The sequence below is a fragment of the Eubalaena glacialis genome, chromosome 12 (genome assembly GCF_028564815.1).
Source record: "Eubalaena glacialis isolate mEubGla1 chromosome 12, mEubGla1.1.hap2.+ XY, whole genome shotgun sequence".
Lineage (NCBI taxonomy): Eukaryota > Metazoa > Chordata > Mammalia > Artiodactyla > Balaenidae > Eubalaena > Eubalaena glacialis.
The window spans coordinates 20,587,862-20,609,020 of record NC_083727.1 but is presented as its reverse complement, the minus strand read 5'-3'; the positions used below and the strand labels follow the sequence as shown (position 1 = coordinate 20,609,020).

The 21,159-nt window shown below is 38.9% G+C and overlaps 1 protein-coding gene across 8 annotated transcripts in view; it reads left to right on the top strand.

Moving 5' to 3' along the window:
• The window catches only part of UTRN (utrophin), a 519,047-nt gene that overhangs the window by 436,563 nt on the left and 61,325 nt on the right, over positions 1-21,159 (top strand). For all 8 annotated transcript variants that reach the window (XM_061207128.1, XM_061207126.1, XM_061207127.1 and 5 more), the window contains 2 exons: positions 14,602-14,803; positions 20,668-20,753. In XM_061207128.1, coding sequence (XP_061063111.1) covers positions 14,602-14,803; positions 20,668-20,753 — 288 coding nt within the window. The remainder of the gene's footprint in view (positions 1-14,601; positions 14,804-20,667; positions 20,754-21,159) is intronic.

The window sequence follows — 21,159 nt, the reverse complement described above, 5'->3', positions numbered from 1 at the left end:
AGAGCTGAGGAAAGAGAAGTGTAGAATCATTCCAAGAAAATATAGTAACGCAAAGCTTTAGAATAAGAAAAACAAGCTACGTGTGGAAGAGCTGTCTGAAGGGCTGAAAAACACCTCCAGATTAGGCGATGGACAAGAAGCTGAGATGGCCTGGAAGCCCGTAATCCTCGGAGCCCCAAAGATCATTGGCAGGTGGTAGTGGTCACAGCAAGTATGGCAGAACGACCAGTCCCAAAATATAAAGCCAGCACACTCTGGCTAGTGTTCTCTATGTTGAGCCATAAGGGAATAGGAAGTGAATTAGGAGCACTCAGAAGGGATTTCAGTGAGCTCAGTCGGGCCAGGGTGACAGCAGTTTTGAAAGAGGCTCAGCTGCATGTCCAGAATCCAGCTGACAGACCTGGAAGGGCTTCTCAGGCCTGATGAGCTATAAAATGAGGACAAATGACTCAGCCACAAAACCTCCATTGATGGGAGACTGCTTTTATCACTGTGAACATGGGCCCAGTTTTTAGTAATACTTCTGGGCAGATGAACATATTAACGCATTTGCTGTTTTCTTCTGTGGGTTCTTTTGAGTCCTAAAGAAAAAACTCCATCCTTCAGCTCATCCCTCCAAACCAGAGGGGAGCAGAAGAGAGATGCCTCCCACCTCTAGACTAAACGACATTTAGTAACGCACACTTAGAAATATGCTGGGTTGTGTTCAATTGTAAACGTTCGCGGTAATGTCCTTAGGGCCACCTGGCTACCACTTTCCCCGCTGCCTCCTGACCCCACTGCCCTCCTAGCGGGGCCTTGGCACCACTGATCCAGCTACCTGTTTATGATTAATCTGCTTCCTCCTCTCCCATCCTTTCTGTTTACTCGAAGTGCCCTGACCCTTCTTCCTCTGCAATCGTCTGTAACCCTTTAGTCCTCCCCAATTCTGTTAAAAATTTACTTCTTTTGGAAACATTTACAAGCTAACCCCACCTGCCTCCAGTATTTCCAGAACTTTATGATGGCCTGTAACGACTTTTTCTCCCATCAGCACCTCTTGCGTGGCTTTGTGTGACAGATAATGTGAGGAGGATTGCCCTATCTGTGTTGACACCTGCTTTAGGCCAACGGTTGCCTTTCATTTCATGTAAATCTCCACCCGGCACAGTGTCCTAACAAAGAGGGCAGCCTGTGGTTATTGTTATTGTTCATTTATGTATCGGACTCCAAGACTGTGCAAGAGATAAAACAATATAAAAAGACTTGGTTCCCACACTCAAGGAACGTAAATTCGGAGATAGCACGTTACACGTGGACACAACCCCCCTGCTTACAACAGATCCTGCTGCCCTCGGCACAGAATGGCCTTTGCCTTGGCTGGTCTCTCCATTCGCCTCGTTCACCACAGCCCACGGTGGGCTCTCACAGTTCTAGTGGACATTGAAATGGCGACCTCTGTATTTTGTTCCTCTTGCCTGAAGAGCTCCTGTCTTAGCTCTTTGTGGCTGGTGCGTTCTTTTCCTTTTTAGGTCCTAGTTTAACTCACCCGTCTCTAATGAGTCTTTCTTGGCTACTCTACTCCAAACTAGGTCACTCCTGATTTTCCATGTCATAGATTCCGTTCTTTCCTTATGTGGCACTTGTCATAATATTTCATATTCTGTGTATTTACTTACTTACCGTCTGTCTCTCCAAATGAGCTAAGCTTTCATGTGAGGGCTGAGTCTGCTTTCTTCTCCACTTCAGGCCTCATACAATCTCTGGCACAGAGCAGTCTCCTAGGACACAAGTGAATGATTTTTTTTTTTTATAAATTTATTTATTCATTTATTTATTTTTGGCTGTGTTGGGTCTTCGTTGCTACGCGCGGGCTTTCTCTAGTTGCAGCAAGCAGGGGCTACTCTTTGTTGCAGTGCACGGGCTTCTCATTGCAGTGGCTTCTCTTTGTTGTGGAGCACGGGCTCTAGGTGCACGGGCTTCAGTAGTTGTGGCACGCAGGCTCAGTAGTTGTGGCACACGGGCTTAGTTGCCCTGCGGCATGTGGGATCCTTCTGGACCAGGAATCGAACCCATGTCCCCTGCATTGGCAGGCGGATTCTTAACCACTGTGCCACCAGGGAAGTCCCCATGAGTGAATGCTTTGAGTTTGAAAATTATCGGAGTACTCCAGGAAATATGTATAGGATTTATAGCAGCACTTATTAATAGTAACATTTGTTTCATTTTGGCATATTCATAAATATGATATACAGCAGCAAAAATAAATAAACTAGTAATCAGCATCAACATGGTTGAATCTTAGAATTATAAAGTTGCGTGAAAAAAATCAAGTAGCAGAAGGAATTTGTACAATTTGATTCCATTTATTTATATAGTTCAAAACCAGGCAGAACTAAGTGCTCTGTTATTTAGGGACACATATATACTTTCAGAAATTAAAAGTGAAATACAAAGATTAGTGGTTCTCCCTGTGATTGTGAGGGGATGGAATTAAGGAGATTTTTCCAACAAGCTTCCAACATACAGTGATAGCCTGTTTCTATAGCTGTGTAATGAATTTATAGGAGCTTGTTCTATTATTTTTCTTTAGACCACACATATGTATTATACATATTCTTTTGTGTTTTGATTTAAAAACTTTATGTGCTAGGCAGCAACAGAGAAGCCAAAGGGAAATACTGGCAGAGATTCCCTTCATTGTGAAGAGTAAGGCAAAGCTTCCTTGAGTAGGAAGCATATCAGCCAGGATCTAAAAGCCACACAGGATTTAGGCACATGGCTGTAATCAAGGGTAAGAAGGAAGGGAGTTATATTCATAAGAATCAAAGGCTTGGATGGAGTTCAGGGAACATCATGTAATAATGGAGTCTAAATGGAGTAGCTTATGAGCTAGTTTGTCCAGTATTCTGAAATGTCCTTAAAATCAGTTTAGGTCCAGTTTCAAGGTCTTTTTTTTTTTTTTTTTTTTTTTGAGCTGGTTATTTTATTTATTTATTTATTTTAAGTGGGGATGACTTTTTTTTTTTTAATTATTTATTTATTTATTTATTTTTGGCTGTGTTGGGGCTTCGTTTCTGTGCGAGGGCTTTCTCTAGTTGCGGCGAGCGGGGGCCACTCTTCATCGCGGTGCGCGGGCCTCTCACTGTCGTGGCCTCTCCTGTTGCAGAGCACAGGCTTCAGACGCGCAGGCTCAGTAGTTGTGGCTCACGGGCTTAGTTGCTCCGCAGCACGTGGGATCTTCCCAGACCAGGGCTCGAACCCGTGTCCCGCACATTGGCAGGCAGATTCTCAACCACCGCGCCACCAAGGAAGCCCCAAGGTCATTTTTAATGAAATCTTCTCTGATTCCCTCAGTTTTTTGTTCCTCAAGCTCTCACAATGTTGTGTTTAATGTTTGGATATTTTCTTTATAGATTGGGGTGCTATAGAACAGTTTTCTGTTTTGTGTAAGTTAGGACATAGGGCCAGTCGTGGATGTATGCGTTAGACAATATCTAAGATCAAAGGACCAAAGGGACTCATACCAGTGCCAAGAGAGGCTCAAGGGAGAAAAGCTCAGGTCATGGATGTCTCCCCCTGATGGCTTGCCTCTAATAGACAAGGACATCTCGCATGTTGAGGTGACAGCCTCTTCACTGCCCACCCATGCAAGCTCTCCAGCTGAGTCTGATGCGTGGTGGCGTTCAGTAACCACTGGGCTAGAGTCGAGTGTTGGCGGGCATCGCTCCAGGCTGAGATCCCGGCCGCAGCTTCTTAATAAGAGATACATGAGAAATACATCTACACGTGGAACTGCTCCTACAGAACACCCACTGAACGCTGGCAGAAGACGTCAGACCTCCCAAAAGGCAAGAAAATCCCCACGTACTTGGGTAGGGCAAAAGAAAAAAGAAATAACAGAGACAAAAGAATAGGGACGGGACCTGCACCAGTGGGAGGGAGCTGTGAAGGAGGAAAGGTTTCCACACACTAGGAAGCCCCTTCGTGGGCAGAGACTGCGGGTAGCAGAGGGGGGAAGCTTCGGAGCCACGGAGGAGAGCGCAGCCACATTGGTGCGGAGGGCAAAGCGGAGATTCCCGCACATAGGAGCGGTGCCGACCAGCACTCACCAGCCCGAGAGGCTTGTCTGCTCAGCCGCCGGGGCGGGCGGGGCCTGGGAGCTGGGGCTCGGGCTTCGGTGCTAGCCGGGAGGGAGTCCGGGAAAAAGACTGCAGCTGCCAAAGAGGCAAGAGAATTTTTCTTGCCTCTTTGTTTCGCGGCGCGCAAGGAGAGGGGATTCAGAGCGCCGCCTAAACGAGCTCCAGAGACGGGCGCGAGCCGCGGCTATCAGCGCGGATCCCACAGCAACAGGGACGCAGAGGGAAAAACGGAGAGATCCCCGCACAGAGGCTCGGCGCCGAGCAGCACTCACCAGCCCGAGAGGCTTGTCTGCTCACCCGCCGGGGCGGGCGGGGGCTGGGAGCTGAGGCGCGGGCTTCGGTCGGATCCCAGGGAGAGGACTGGGGTTGGCTGCGTGAACACAGCCTGAAGGGTCTAGCGCACCACAACTAGCCGGGAGGGTGCACGAGAAAAAGTCTGCAGCTGCCGAAGAGGCAGGGGACTTTTTCTTGCCTCTTTGTTTCGCGGCGTGCAAGGAGAGGGGATTCAGAGCGCCACTTAAACGAACTCCAGAGACGGGCGCGAGCCGCGGCTATCAGCGCGGACCCCAGAGACGGGCATGAGACGCTAAGGCTGCTGCTGCCGCCACCAAACAGCCTGTGGGCGAGCACAGGTCATTCTCCACACCGCCCCTCCCGGGAGCCTGTGCAGCCCGCCACGGCCAGGCTCCCGTAATCCGGGGACAACTTCCCCAGGAGAGCGCACGGCGCGCCTCAGGCTGCTGCAACGTCACGCCGGCTTCTGCCGCCGCAGGCTCGCCCCGCCTCCTCCGTACCGCTCCCTCCCCCCGGCCTGACTGAGCCAGAGCCCCCGAATCAGCTGCTCCTTTAACCCCGTTCTGTCTGGGCGGGGAACAGACGCCCTCAGGGGACCTACATGCAGAGGCGGGTCCAAATCCAAAGCTGAACCCCGGGAGCTGTACGAACAAAGAAGAGAAAGGGAACTCTCTCCCAGCAGCCTCAGAAGCAGCGGATTAAAGCTCCACAAACAACTTGATGTGCCTGTATCTGTTGAATACCTGAATAGACAACGAATCATCCCAAATTTAGGAGATGGACTTTGGGAGCAGGATATATTAACTTTTCCCCTTTTCCTTTTTTTTGTGAGTGTAGATGTGTATGCTTCTGGGTGAGATTTTGTCTGTATAGCTTTGCTCTCACCGTTAGTCCTAGGGTTAGGTCCGTCCGTTTTTTTTTTTTTTTTTTTTTTTTTTGGCTTAAAAAAATTTTTTTTTCCCTAATAAATGTTTTCTTAATAATTTTTTCCTTATTTTCTATTTTTAAAAAAAAATTTTAATAAGTTTTTTCATATTTTTTATTTTAAAAAATTAAAAAATTTTTTTTCTCAATAAATTTTTTCTAAATAATTTTTTTCTTATTTTTAGTATAAAAAATTAATAAATCTATTTTTAAAAATTAAAAAAAAATTTTTTTTTTCTTAATAAATTTACTCTTAATAATTTTTTTTCTTATTTTTTATTATAATTGCTTTATTTTATTTTATTTTATCCTCTTTTTTTCTTTCTTTCCATTTTTTCTCCCTTTTATTCTGAGCCGTGTGGATGAAAGGCTCTTGGTGCTCCAGCCAGGCATCAGGGCTGTGCCTCTGAGGTGGGAGAGCCAACTTCAGGACACTGGTCCACAAGAGACCTCCCAGCTCCACGTAATACCAAACGGCGAAAATCTCTCACAGATCTCCATCTCAACATCAAGACCCAGCTTCACTCAACGACCAGCAAGCTACAGTGCTGGACACCCTATGCCAAACAACTAGCAAGAGAGGAACACAGCCCCATCCATTAACAGAGAGGCTGCCTAAAATCATAATAAGGCCACAGACACCCCAAAACACACCACCAGACGTGGACGAACCCACCAGAAAGACAACATCCAGCCTCATCCACCAGAACACAGGCACTAGTTCCCTCCACCAGGAAACCTACACAACCCACTGAACCAACCTTAGCCACTGGGGACAGATACCAAAAACAACGGGAACTACGAACCTGCAGCCTGTGAAAAGGAGACCCCAAACACAGTAAGATAAGCAAAATGAGAAGACAGAAAAACACACAGCAGATGAAGGAGCAGGGTCAAAACACACCAGACCTAACAAATGAAGAGGAAATAGGTAGTCTACCTGAAAAAGAATTCAGAATAATGATAGTAAGGATGATCCAAAGTCTTGGAAATAGAATAGACAAAATGCAAGAAACATTTAACAAGGACGTAGAAGAACTAAAGAGGAACCAAGAAACGATGACAAGCACAATAAATGAAATTAAAAATACTCTAGATGGGATCAATAGCAGAATAACTGAGGCAGAAGAACGGATAAGTGACCTGGAAGATAAAATGGTGGAAATAACTACTGCAGACCAGAATAAAGAAAAAAGAATGAAAAGAACTGAGGACAGTCTCAGAGACCTCTCGGACAACATTAAACGCACCAACATTCGAATTATAGGGGTCCCAGAAGAAGAAGAGAAAAAGAAAGGGACTGAGAAAATATTTGAAGAGATTATAGTTGAAAACTTCCCTAATATGGGAAAGGAAATAGTTAATCAAGTCCTGGAAGCACAGAGAGTCCCATACAGGATAAATCCAAGGAGAAACACACCAAGACACATATTAATCAAACTATCAAAAATTAAATATAAAGAAAACATATTAAAAGCAGCAAGGGAAAAACAACAGATAACACACAAGGGCATCCCCATAAGGTTAACAGCTGATCTTTCAGCAGAAACGCTGCAAGCCAGAAGGGAGTGGCAGGATATACTTAAAGTGATGAAGGAGAAAAACCTACAACCAAGATTACTCTACCCAGCAAGGATCTCATTCAGATTTGATGGAGAAATTAAAACCTTTACAGACAAGCAAAAGCTGAGAGAGTTCAGCACCACCAAACCAGCTTTACAACAAATGCTAAAGGAACTTCTCTAGGCAAGAAACACAAGAGAAGGAAAACACCTACAATAACAAACCCAAAACATTTAAGAAAATGGGAATAGGAACATACATATTGATAATTACCTTAAATGTAAATGGATTAAATGCTCCCACCAAAAGACACAGACTGGCTGAATGGATACAAAAACAAGACCCATATATATGCTGTCTACAAGAGACCCACTTCAGACCTAGAGACACATACAGACTGAAAGTGAGGGGATGGAAAAAGATATTCCATGCAAATGGAAATCAAAAGAAAGCTGGAGTAGCAATTCTCATATCAGACAAAATAGACTTTAAAATAAAGACAATTACAAGAGACAAAGACGGACACTATATAATGATCAAGGGATCGATCCAAGAGGAAGGTATAACAATTGTAAATATTTATGCACCCAACATAGGAGCACCTCAATACATAAGGCAAATACTAACAGCCATAAAAGGGGAAATCGACAGTAACACAATCATAGTAGGGGACTTTAACACCCCACTTTCACCAATGGACAGATCATCCAAAATGAAAATAAATAAGGAAACACAAGCTTTAAATGATACATTAAACAAGATGGACTTAATTGATATTTATAGGACATTCCACCCAAAAACAACAGAATACACATTTTTCTCAAGTGCTCATGGAACATTCTCCAGGATAGATCATATCTTGGGTCACAAATCAAGCCTTGGTAAATTTAAAAAAATTGAAATCGTATCAAGTATCTTTTCCGACCACAACGCTATGAGACTAGATATCAATTACAGGAAAAGATCTGTAAAAAATACAAACACATGGAGGCTACACAATACACTACTTAATAACGAAGTGATCACTGAAGAAATCAAAGGGGAAATCAAAAAATACCTAGAAACAAATGACAATGGAGACACGACGATCCAAAACCTATGGGATGCAGCAAAAGCAGTTCTAAGAGGGAAGTTTATAGCAATACAAGCCTACATCAAGAAACAGGAAACATCTCGAATAAACAACCTAACCTTGCACCTAAAGCAATTAGAGAAAGAAGAACAAAAAAACCCCAAAGCTAGCAGAAGGAAAGAAATCATAAAGATCAGATCAGAAATAAATGAAAAAGAAATGAAGGAAACAATAGCAAAAATCAATGAAACTAAAAGCTGGTTCTTTGAGAAGATAAACAAAATTGATAAACCATTAGCCAGACTCATCAAGAGAAAAAAGGAGAAGACTCAAATTAATAGAATTAGAAATGAAAAAGGAGAAGTAACCACTGACACTGCAGAAATACAAACGATCATAAGAGATTACTACAAGCAACTCTATGCTAATAAAATGGACAACCTGGAAGAAATGGACAGATTCTTAGAAATGCACAACCTGCCGAGACTGAACCAGGAAGAAATAGAAAATATGAACAGACCAATCGCAAGCACTGAAATTGAAACTGTGATTAAAAATCTTCCAACACACAAAAGCCCAGGACCAGATGGCTTCACAGGCGAATTCTATCAAACATTTAGAGAAGAGCTAACACCTATCCTTCTCAAACTCTTCCAAAATATTGCAGAGGGAGGAACACTCCCCAACTCATTCTACGAGGCCACCATCACCCTGATACCAAAACCAGGCAAAGATGTCACAAAGAAAGAAAACTACAGGCCAATATCACTGATGAACATAGATGCAAAAATCCTCAACAAAATACTAGCAAACAGAATCCAACAGCACATTAAAAGGATCATACACCATGATCAAGTGGGGTTTATTCCAGGAATGCAAGGATTCTTCAATATACGCAAATCAATCAACGTGATACATCATATTAACAAATTGAAGGAGAAAAACCATATGATCATCTCAATAGATGCAGAGAAAGCTTTTGACAAAATTCAACACCCATTTATGATAAAAGCCCTGCAGAAAGTAGGCATAGAGGGAACTTTCCTCAACATAATAAAGGCCGTATATGACAAACCCACAGCCAACATTGTCCTCAATGGTGAAAAACTGAAACCATTTCCACTAAGATCAGGAACAAGACAAGGTTGCCCACTCTCACCACTATTATTCAACATAGTTTTGGAAGTGTTAGCCACAGCAATCAGAGACGAAAAAGAAATAAAAGGAATCCAAATCGGAAAAGAAGAAGTAAAGCTGTCACTGTTTGCAGATGACATGATACTATACATAGAGAATCCAAAAGATGCTACCAGAAAACTACTAGAGCTAATCAATGAATTTGGTAAAGTAGCAGGATACAAAATTAATGCACAGAAATCTCTTGCATTCCTGTATACTAATGATGAAAAATCTGAAAGTGAAATTAAGAAAACACTCCCGTTTACCATTGCAACAAAAAGAATAAAATACCTAGGAATAAACCTACCTAAGGAGACAAAAGACCTGTATGCAGAAAATTATAGGACACTGATGAAAGAAATTAAAGATGATACAAATAGATGGAGAGATATACCATGTTCTTGGATTGGAAGAATAAACATTGTGAAAATGACTCTGCTACCCAAAGCAATCTACAGATTCAATGCAATCCCTATCAAACTACCACTGGCATTTTTCACAGAACTAGAACAAAAAATTTCACAATTTGTATGGAAACACAAAAGACCCCGAATAGCCAAAGCAATCTTGAGAACGAAAAATGGAGCTGGAGGAATCAGGCTCCCTGACTTCAGACTATATTACAAAGCTACAGTAATCAAGACAGTTTGGTACTGGCACAAAAACAGAAATATAGATCAATGGAACAGGATAGAAAGCCCAGAGATAAGCCCACGCACATATGGTCACCTTATCTTTGATAAAGGAGGCAAGCATATACAGTGGAGAAAAGACAGCCTCTTCAATAAGTGGTGCTGGGAAAATTGGACAGGTACATGTAAAAGTATGAAATTAGAACACTCCCTAACACCATACACAAAAATAAACTCAAAATGGATTAAAGACCTAAGTGTAAGGCCAGACACTATCAAACTCTTAGAGGAAAACATAGGCAGAACACTGTATGACATAAGTCACAGCAAGATCCTTTTTGACCCAGGTCCTAGAGAAATGGAAATAAAAACACAAATAAACAAATGGGACCTAATGAAACTTAAAAGCTTTTGCACAGCAAAGGAAACCATAAACAAGACCAAAAGACAACCCTCAGAATGGGAGAAAATATTTGCAAATGAAGCAACGGACAAAGGATTAATCTCCAAGATTTACAAGCAGCTCATGCAGCTCAATAACAAAAAAACAAACAACCCAATCCAAAAATGGGCAGAAGACCTAAAGAGACATTTCTCCAAAGAAGAGATACAGATTGCCAACAGACACATGAAAGAATGCTCAACATCATTAATCATTAGAGAAATGCAAATCAAAACTACAATGAGGTATCATCTCACACCGGTCAGAATGGCCATCATCAAAAAATCTAGAAACAATAAATGCTGGAGAGGGTGTGGAGAAAAGGGAACACTCTTGCACTGTTGGTGGGAATGTAAATTGATACAGCCACTATGGAGAACAGTATGGAGGTTCCTTAAAAGACTAAAAATAGAACTACCATATGACCCAGCAATCCCACTACTGGGCATATTCCCTGAGAAAACCATAATTCAGAAAGAGTCATGTACCAAAATATTCATTGCAGCTCTGTTTACAATAGCCAGGACATGGAAGCAACCTAGGTGTCCATCATCAGATGAATGGATAAAGAAGATGTGGCACATATATACAATGGAATATTACTCAGCCATAAAAAGAAATGAAATGGAGGTGTTTGTAATGAGGTGGATGGAGTTAGAGTCTGTCATACAGAGTGAAGTAAGTCAGAAAGAGAAAAACAAATACAGTATGCTAACACATATATATGGAATCTAAGGGAAAAAAAAAAAAAGAGGTCATGAAGAACCTAGTGGCAAGATGGGAATAAAGACACAGACCTACTAGAGAATGGACTTGAGGATATGGGGAGGGGGAGGGGTGAGATGTGACAGGGTGAGAGAGTGGCATGGACATATATACACTACCAAATGTAAAATAGATAACTAGTGGGAAGCAGCCGCATAGCACAGGGAGATCAGCTCGGTGCTTTGTGACCACCTAGAGGGGTGGGATAGGGAGGGTGGGAGGGAGGGAGATGCAAGAGGGAAGAGATATGGCAACATATGTATGTGTGTAACTGATTCACTTTGTTGTAAAGCGGAAGCTAGCACACCATTGTAAAGCAATTATACTTCAATAAAGATGTTTAAAAAAAAAAAAAAAAAAAAAGGACCAAAGGAAGAGAGGACAAGTAAAGAGTTCAGGTGAAAGGTGATGGAGGCTGAGCATAGGAGGGGAGATGAGGGCATGGATTTGTAAGGAGGAAGGAGAGCTAATAATCGGGGGGATTTGGTACTTGATGGATTGCAGAGTGTGCAAGAAGGAGAGTGGTAGGATATCTTGGGATTTGCAGACTCATGGTCTGTGTAGTAACAGCATTACTGAATTTCTGCATAACAAAAAGGCAAGACCTTTATTTGGACATATTAAGGTGGAGATTCCTGGAAGATGCTAATATAGCTCTGGTTGGGAACAAAGCAGCGGGAATGTGGATCAGGTATTCAAGCAGGAGATCAGGATGAGAAAACAGAACCTGGAGTCATGCAGAGAGAAGTAATAACTGTAGTAATGAAAGTGAATGAGAGCATCAGGTTTATAGAGGGAAAGGGCAGACATGAGACCTTGAGTGCCACTGACTTTTCTGAGCTGTCCGGGGAAGAGGAGATAGGAAATGTGCTAAGAAGGGACAGTCAGACAGAGAGGAGGAGAGTCATAGAAGCTCAAGGTCGGATGCTAAACAGTGTGTGTTTTTGCAGAACAGGAGAATGATGATCCAATTCCATTCAACCCCCTTTGCCTCATTGTGGGCTTAAAGAAAAGCCTGAAAGTTGGTAGAAAGTGCATCTGGTATTTGCTGCATGACTGAGCTGTCATTTGTCTCCCTTTGAAAAGAGAAAATCATAATTTTCTGTGACTTAAATGTAGTCAGTCTTTAAAGGTACCTAAATGTGACACACTTCAGGGAGATGTATTCCTGGCTTAAGCACGAAGGCAAAGTGTCAGAGTAAATCACTAAAAATTGAAGACATGATAGTCTGTGGGATGTGGCAAATTACTGTCACAGCTACAAAGTGTATCACAAAGGAGGCTTTTCCAGAAGAAATACAAGAACAGCCTGATTCAGGAAATGGTCTTTTTGGAATTTGGTCTTTTGTCACCTTTAGGCCATGTAGGGATGTAATAGTGCTGTGTTGCTGGCATAATTAGTGTTGAAATTCAGAAAACTTAGAGCATTTTGGCAGTATTTGAATATGTTTCTTTATATGTGTGAGGAATTATAGTTCTGTGGCCACTGTCATTTATTAAGCACTTCTCTTTGTCAAGTACTGTGAAGAATGAATTTGAATTTTACTCCTGCCCTCTGGAAGTTTATAATTGAAAATAGTGTACAGTGCCAAGAAATGAGGTAAAAATGACAATGAAAATTCCAGATGGTTCTTCTTTTTTTTTTCTGACACCATCTCGAACTCACGTGAAGCTTACACAGGTTACTTTTGTAATTAGCTGAAATTTTACCAGTGATGTATTTGACATCTAAAGGAAATGGACTGATCTTTTGTCCAGACTTCTGTGTTCTATATTTGTGTCTTTCTCTCCTTTAAAAAAAATGACTTCTCTGTTGAGTTGTTTTAAAAATAATTTTAATCTGCATAATTTTAAAGCAGTTCTTTTCCATTGTAGATAACTTGGGGAAAAAAATCATTCTATGGTATTTAAGCAGCTAGACACATTTCATAAATGTCTTTAAAAAATTCAAAATTAGTGGTTATTCAATGGTTAAAAATAGAAGAATACAAAGGAAGCTATTTGTTCATTTTACTTAACTGTCAAAATATGTCATACTTTTGAGGGAACCGTTGTGTATCATGCAAAGAGAAAATAGTTGTTTATATATAAAAAAAAGTTTTCTCAAGTTTATTTTTTTAACGTTAAAAAGTTAAGTATGGAGATGGGGAAGAATTTTATAAAGCAGTAATTTCCATGAGCAGACCTTAAGTTCATGTGGTTCTGTAATTTTCCAAAATTTAGATTAGATTTAGAAGAGTCATCTCCACACTCAGTAAATATATAGATACATGGCAGTTTGATAATCTAATATGTTTTCCTGTTTTCAGTTAGCTAATGAAGGACTCAAAGTTGATTGAAAGGAAAGATTATGTAATGTTCTTCTCTTTGTCTAAACTCTTCCTCCTGGCCTTGGAGGGCGCCCCCTAGGCCAACATGGCCTGCCCCTTGAGCTCCGTGCGTTTACCTCACGGTAACTATGTGCCACCCATGTGTGACCACACACTATCCACACTGCCATCATCGGTTCTCAGAGCTTCCTAGACTTCCTTGAATTCTTGTCTTTTTTCAAGCAGTTCTCTCTTCCTGGAATTCTTTCCTTGCTTTATATGGACCTCTTGTATCTTAGCTATTTTTTAAGGTCCATTTCAAATCCCACCTTCCCAGGGAGCTTTTTCTAGGCTCCTTCCACTCCCCTAGCAGTAATTGTTCTCATAGAAATTTATGTCTTCTTCTTTTAGGGCATTTCCACTCCTTTTAGTGAAGTTATCAGTATGCTTATCCTGCTTCTCAGACTGGCCATCTTTGAGAGCAGGGCTCCACTTTATCCTTATGTGCCCACCCTGCATATTCTAGCACCAGCCATGCCCACTGTAGAGGTTCTGTCCATGAAGGGTAAGGAATGGGAGCAAATACATGAAGAGCCGTGGATGGGTGGACCTGTACTGTGAACCTCCTATAATCCTACCTAGCTACAAGTTGCCTGTGTGCCAAAGGATCATGGGAAGCAACCCAGGTTAGAGCCAGATTTTGAGGGACTTACAGATCAGGCTTGATTCAGTAAGCGGTGGAGAACTATTATTTTTCTCCAAACCTGTTTTATTAATAGAATATCTTCAGTGAACTTTGTATCTCATGATGTACATGTGGAGAAACTGTTTAAGAATGATCAGTTACACAGTGGTATAAAGGATGAATGAGAGAGTGGTGAGCTGGCTGCTCTCAAAAGTTAGGAGAAAGAGCAATGTCGTATTTTAGATGTTCTACCGTTAGGATTAGACTTAGAGATTTATGCTTTCCTACATTTAAAAGTACAAAGAAGCTGAAACGAGGAAAGCCAGAAAAGTAAAGTAGGAAAAATTTATATTCCAAAGAGTGAAAAGTGAGGTCATATTGAAAAGTGGCAGAGTTTAGATTCAAAAGCATAAACATAAGAGATGTGGATAAAAGAAGAGTTTAGAGATGTGAGAATGGAAATGCTATTTATTTCTTTAAAAATTGAAATTAGCTAAAAAGGATAGATTCTTAAATTGAAGAATCAAGCTAAAAACTCAAGACTGGCAGTGGTTTTGTTTCAGTGTTGTTCTATAATGTAATGACTGTGCATATTCCTTTTTCTCACCTGATTAGTGGATCTCTTAGAGTTGAATACAACAAATGAAGTTTTCAAACAGCACAAGCTGAACCAAAACGATCAGCTTCTTAGTGTTCCAGATGTCATCAACTGTCTGACAACAATTTATGATGGCCTTGAACAAATGCATAAAAATCTGGTCAACGTTCCTCTCTGTGTCGATATGTGTCTCAACTGGCTACTCAATGTATATGATACGTAAGTGCATTTTTTCCCATTAAAATACAGTCATTGGGTGAAATATGTTGATAGTGCAAAATGTCTAAATTTTTAAAGTGAATTTTTAAGAAAATACTTTCTTTCAAAGTCCTTTTCCCAGTGGAAATATTTATGTTAATTGTTGAAAAGGAACGACTTTCCAAAAATTGAGCTCTTAACCAACAATAGAACAAAAAAGAATGTCCATCTATGATTTTAAGATTTTGCTTCAATTTATAAAGCCTGTCAAATTTGTAGTGTTTTTAGTCACCATGCTAGGGGAAACCTAATGGAAAGAAGTCCGATTTCCTTCCTCCATAATGTTTTATAGTATTTCTTTTTTCAAAAGACAAAATTTTGTAGTTATTGTTATTAATTTTAAAATTTGTTGGCTTGTAATAATCCACTCTGCATTTCTTGTATGACAACTTAAGAGCAATTTGGCAATTAAAAGGATTTAATTTCTCTTTTGGTATTAGCTTTATTTATTGCAGTGGTGGTTATGTGTATATATGGTGTTTTAAATAATTTATACTATAGGACACTCCAATATCTGTAATTTAATTAGATGCTCACTGTTACATAAAGAGCACTCCCAGCTTTCAGCAAAACTCATTTGCCATTAATTTGGCTTTTTTAGATGTGACAATGCGTTTGTAAAATAGTCAATTCTAGAAGGACCTGCTGTGGGCTGACATTTCTGAAACATTAAGAATTATTTATTCTTCTGGTAGGGGGTTAAAGTATGCAAAGATGAAATAAGAAAATTAGAACTGTTGTTTTTCTCTCAGACTCTAAATTTTATTTTCTGTTAATTAGCTGTATGAAAATTTGTGCTTATCAGTTTTTTATTTGATTTAGAAAGAAGATGGATGATAGTTCATAAATGCACGCATGGTTTAGCAGCTGACTGATTCTGTATAAGAAGTAAATGATAGATACAAGAGCTTTCAAGAGCTTTCAGTTAATTAAAATTTCATTTATTCTTTTGATTAGAAAAGTCTTTTATCTTTCAATACTGACAAATATCATAACAATGTCTTTTTTAAAAATAATCAAATAGCCATTGTGTGCTTGAGGCTCTTAATAAACTCACTGAAGAACAGATAGCATGGATCTCTGTTACCATGATGAATGTGGGCTTTACTATCTCCCTGTGTGGTATCTTTCAGTACATTTCATTTTAACACAAATTTTTATACTCCTAGGGTAAAATATGACTGTTAACATTAATTCACTGTTAAGTTGATCTTCAATTTTTTAACCCTCTAAGAGACATTTTCTATAGTAAATTCACTAAAATAGCCGGTCAATTAGGTGTTTTAACTACAAAGCCTATAACTTAATTTTATGTCCCAGGAAGAATGCTAAAGTCATGGGATACTTAGTTAAGGACTTCATTAAGCTCTATGGAGTATGGTAGAGCCAGAGGTGTGTATTTTGAGCCATGTTTTAGCGAAGAACTGGAGAAGATGTTAAATCACCCTGCTTCGGCATTATCTGTGGCTCTAGCACTCTACTTGGGCTGCCTTAACAAAGTGTCACAGACTAGTTGGCTTAAACAACAGAAATTTGTTTCTCATAGTCCTGGAGACCGGAAGTCCAAAGTCAAGATGTCAGCAGGGTTGGTTTCTTCTGAGGCCTCTCTCCTTGGCTTATAGATGGCTGTCTTCTCCCTGTGTTCCCACATGGTCTTTCTTCTGTGTGTGTCTGTGTCCTAATGTTCTATAAGAACACCAGTCATATTGGATTAGTCCCCACCCTAATGACTTCATTTCAACTTAATTACCTATTTAAAGACTTTCTCCATATATAGTTGCATCCTGAGGTACTGGGAGTTAGGACTTCAACACATGAATTTTAGGTGGATGTAACTCAGCCCATAACACATCCATATGCTGTTTTCACTGGACAGCCCAAAGGGAATAGTGCCACTTAGTTGGGAAGGAAGCAGTATGTGAAACATCGTAATTCATATTCTAGGGAGTTAAATGTTGGCATACTTTCACTTTCTACCATCAAATGTGAACACATGAGAAATGCAACACAGAGATACTGTTTCTTATTTAGAAAGACAGTATCTTGAAATTTTCCTTTTTAAAGGACAAAAAGCTTTTAGGATTTATCTCCCTTCCATGCCAAAGAAATATAGCAAAGACCATGCTAGGTTAGAACAGTGTCCGTTCAGTCGAGTTTTCCACCTTGGAGAGGAATATCATGAATTAACCTAAGGAAAAAGTACAGTTACTCATATGATGGTAGTCTCAGAGGGCCAGAGTTGATTACCTAAATTTCTCTAGCAACTATGACTTATTCCTTTATCCAAACAAGAGTTATTAACTGTTTTCAAGTCATTAGTTTCCTTTGAGAATCTGATGGAATTATGATGTACTCCATCCAATGCACCAGGACGTTATGGACCCCTAAGAAGTCTCTGAACCTTGGAAATGGTACCATGATCCAACCCGTCCGTTCATTCAGTTAATCTGACATTCATCTATTAACCATATATTTTTTACTGCATTGCTTTGTGCAGTATTTTTTACTGCACTGCTTTGGTTGCAGCCAGACCTGGTATTTTCAGCCCTTGAAATATATTCAACCAGCTCTTGAAATAATGAGTGATGCACACACAGGAGATCCTAGAATTCTAGAAGCAGCAGGACTTTGAGGATCTTCCATTCTGCCCTCTTCATTTTATTGATTGAGAAACTGACCCAGTGAGATAAGACAACTTATCCATAGCCACCTACTGCATATTAGTAGTAGATACGGAACTATATTCAGCTTTTTTGATAATCACTTGATTATTCCTACCATATTGCCATATCTAAGAAAGATAGTACTTTATAAATTATATTGTTTACTGTTTCTTTCAGCTTTTAACATGTACCCAACTCCTAATATTCTGAATTGTCTGAAAAGAGAGTCTATTTTCTTCTGTTGCAGAGGACAAGAATCCAAATTTTTGGTTCTGGTTGCTTTAAAACTTGGCAGCAGCTTAACTTTTGGCATCTCAATTTCTCATCTGAAAAATTGAGATAAAAATGTCTGCTCTGCTTCACATACATAAGTGATTGTGAAGGGCAAATCAACTAATAAATATATAGAAAGGACTTTATAAACTATAAAGATAAAATTGATTCCATTTATAAGTTCACAACCTCTCTCAGTCTTCATCTTCCTGGGCTAAAAAGTCTTAATTCCACAATCTTCCTTCTAAATTTAGTGGAAATTAAATTTGTTTAAATCAAGATTTAAAGCAGTAGTCTGGATTTCTTGGTTTAAATATTTTTGTCCCTGCAGAGAATATTAACCTCATTTGATACAGTGTTAAGTCATTTTTCCCACTATTCCAAGGTGGATATAATTTTATTTATAAGGTACATATCTTTCTGGTTGAATTAATTTCAGGAGTTACTTATGAAAACTATCAGGGAATCAAATACTTAAATATTGTGTTATGTCACTCACAATAAATTTCATTGACTCCCTGTTACCTTTCAAATTCTGATATCTTATTTAACATCAAAGCCCTCTATCATCTGGCTCCCTATAACCTGGACAACTTTAGCAACCATTTACTCTTGATGCAAGTTCTCACTGTACCTGATGAATCCTGCCTCTGGTGCTCACATCCCCTTCCTCTGTCCCCTTCTCTGGGCTTTTCCTATGATAATCTACTTTCTCCTAGTCAGGACAGTCCAGCTGTGTCGTGCCTTCAGTGTCTGATTTTAGACTTATCTTCTCTATCAAATGTTGTGAGACTAATAACTACTCAGACTAACCACCAGTCATTAATGACTAGTCAGCCACAATTACCTCGTTTATTTCCATGCGTAAGATTGGTCTAATATTTTCTTATGATTCTCTAGTTGTTTCCTTGTCTCACCTCTCCAGCTAATCATGGGTAGGAATCATGTCTTACACTTTTCTCTTGGTCCCTATGGAACATAGAACAATGCTGGGATCACAGTAAGCCTTCATAATCGTTGATGGTGCCATGAATGGATGGTTGACATTTTCAGTAGTCTTCCTGATGATGTTCCTTTCTGGTGTTGTCACCAAAGACTGGAGATCAGCCTCCAATACGTACCAGTTTAATCTTTTTTTCCCCTTAAAGGATTACTTTGTCCTTAGCCACAGTCATGTACTAGTCTATTTGCACAGCCTTTTGTTATTTTCGTCAAGTCTATTGTCTGATTGTGTACAGAGAATAAAATTTCCTGATTTTTGGAGGGAAGAAAACATAGTCTATTTTCGTGTGATAATTAGGAAACACCTAAAAAATATGAAGTAGAAACACACTTCACAGCATGGCTCAGTTTAAGGTTAATTTGGAACTAGTATTTCTGTAATTGTGGGAACCTGGAATGAGTATATAAACTTTAGGTTTCTGCTTATAATGGCTATATTTATTTTAAAATTTAAGTATTAGTTATTTTATAGGTCAATTCTGAATGTTGTACACATACATAGCAAGGGTTCAATATGTTTGTTGGGTATGATTTAGTATAGATTATAAACTCTAGGCTATTGAGGGACTATTTTGAAAATACATTTTACCAATCCCTAAGCATGTTTTCCTTTTTTATTTATTTCATACTTTATATGTCATTGTATGTTTACAGAAACTTAATTGAGTATTTATAATTTGAGAATGAAAGATATCAATTAGTCATAATAGTAAAAATATCAACGAGCCAGACTTAAATACAGTTTGACAATAAGGATACTTAAAATTAAAGTTACATGGTACAAATATTTATATGTTTTTAAATAGCATGAATTACTAAATTTTAAGTATTCATGTAATTATGTAAACATTTAGTTATAGGTTTTGAATGTGTTGTACTTGTGTATTGAAAACATACCATAAGAAAATTAACAGTAAAAACTGAAACTGAAAACTGATCCTGTTTATATGAAATAATAAAGATAGAAATCTTTATATCTTGATTTTTTTCTGGACTGTGTGTTATTTCATAGCAAGGTTCATGGATTAATTTTTGTAGCTTCTGCATTTCCCTTTCCCCAGCCCCACGATCTAGTACAGTGTGACATTTGGTAAACAACTCATTTATTCTTTGATAAAAGACAGAATAAATATAACTCTATGCTTTTAAAGGTAAAATTATTCTTCCAGTCAAATTATAAGTGAAATTGAAATGGTCTTTCATTGGCATAATATGAAGCTATTTTCTAGTGTTAATTAATTAATATGTTTTGTATTTAATTATAATTTGATACTTCCCCAAATAAAGATTGCACACCTGTGTGTTTAAGATCATTGACTATTATAATTGCAGTAATAATTTATAGAAACTGCATTGACAGAGATCAAAATCAATGAAGATGAGTTTTTAAGTATTCAACAAGTTATAAGCCCTCAACCTATAGTTAATTTTCCAGTCAGTTTTCTTACATCTGTTTTTAGATATGTCATTATACCTTTCTTGCTGTATTGTCACATGCATATTATATATATCTCTAGCTATTATTTTGAATCTTGCATTTATAATTATTAACAGATTTTAATTCCTAATGTTTATAAAAATGAAATATTTTTAGCTTTATAATTAGCATTTTCATTTTACTTTCTTTTGTTCTTCCTAGTTCATATGTTGTACGTAAAGTGACTTCAGGCTGTATATTCTTCCAGACTAAGTCAAATATACTATTAAAATATGTCATGAACTTATGGTATGGGTTTAACATTAATTAATAAAAGTGAACAGAAAGTTGCATTTTTAAGATGCAATTTTTTTTCCGTTTAGCCTCAAGGAAATAGATATTCAGAAATAATTAGCATACTGTATACAGCTTTAAATGCATCTAACACACTGAGATTCTTATAATTTCAGGGGTCGGACTGGAAAAATAAGAGTGCAGAGTCTGAAGATTGGATTGATCTCTCTCTCCAAAGGTCTCTTAGAAGAAAAATACAGATGTATGTAAGACCTTTCTTATACCAATAATGTTTTTAGTAATAATAATGATAATAACAACTTATTAGAGACTTACTTTATATGATTTGCTAGTAATAATAGCTCCTTTTTTTTTTTTTTTAACCCTGATCATACATGTACGAGGCTAGACAAAGGGTGTCAGTGCAAAGTGATGTGAATTTGTGTGAAATGGAAAGCTGATTATAGGATCAAGATGTGAGATGCATTGATGGAGTAAGAACTGACTGCAGATTATATCTCATTTAATTCATAATTGCCCCATAATGTAGGCATTGTGATTTCCATTTTCTAGCTGAAAAAAATAATTCTTGGGATAGGTTAGAAATCTAGTCAAGGCTGTAGAGACAGTGAATCGTGGTGCTAGAATTAGATCGTAGATATTTCTGA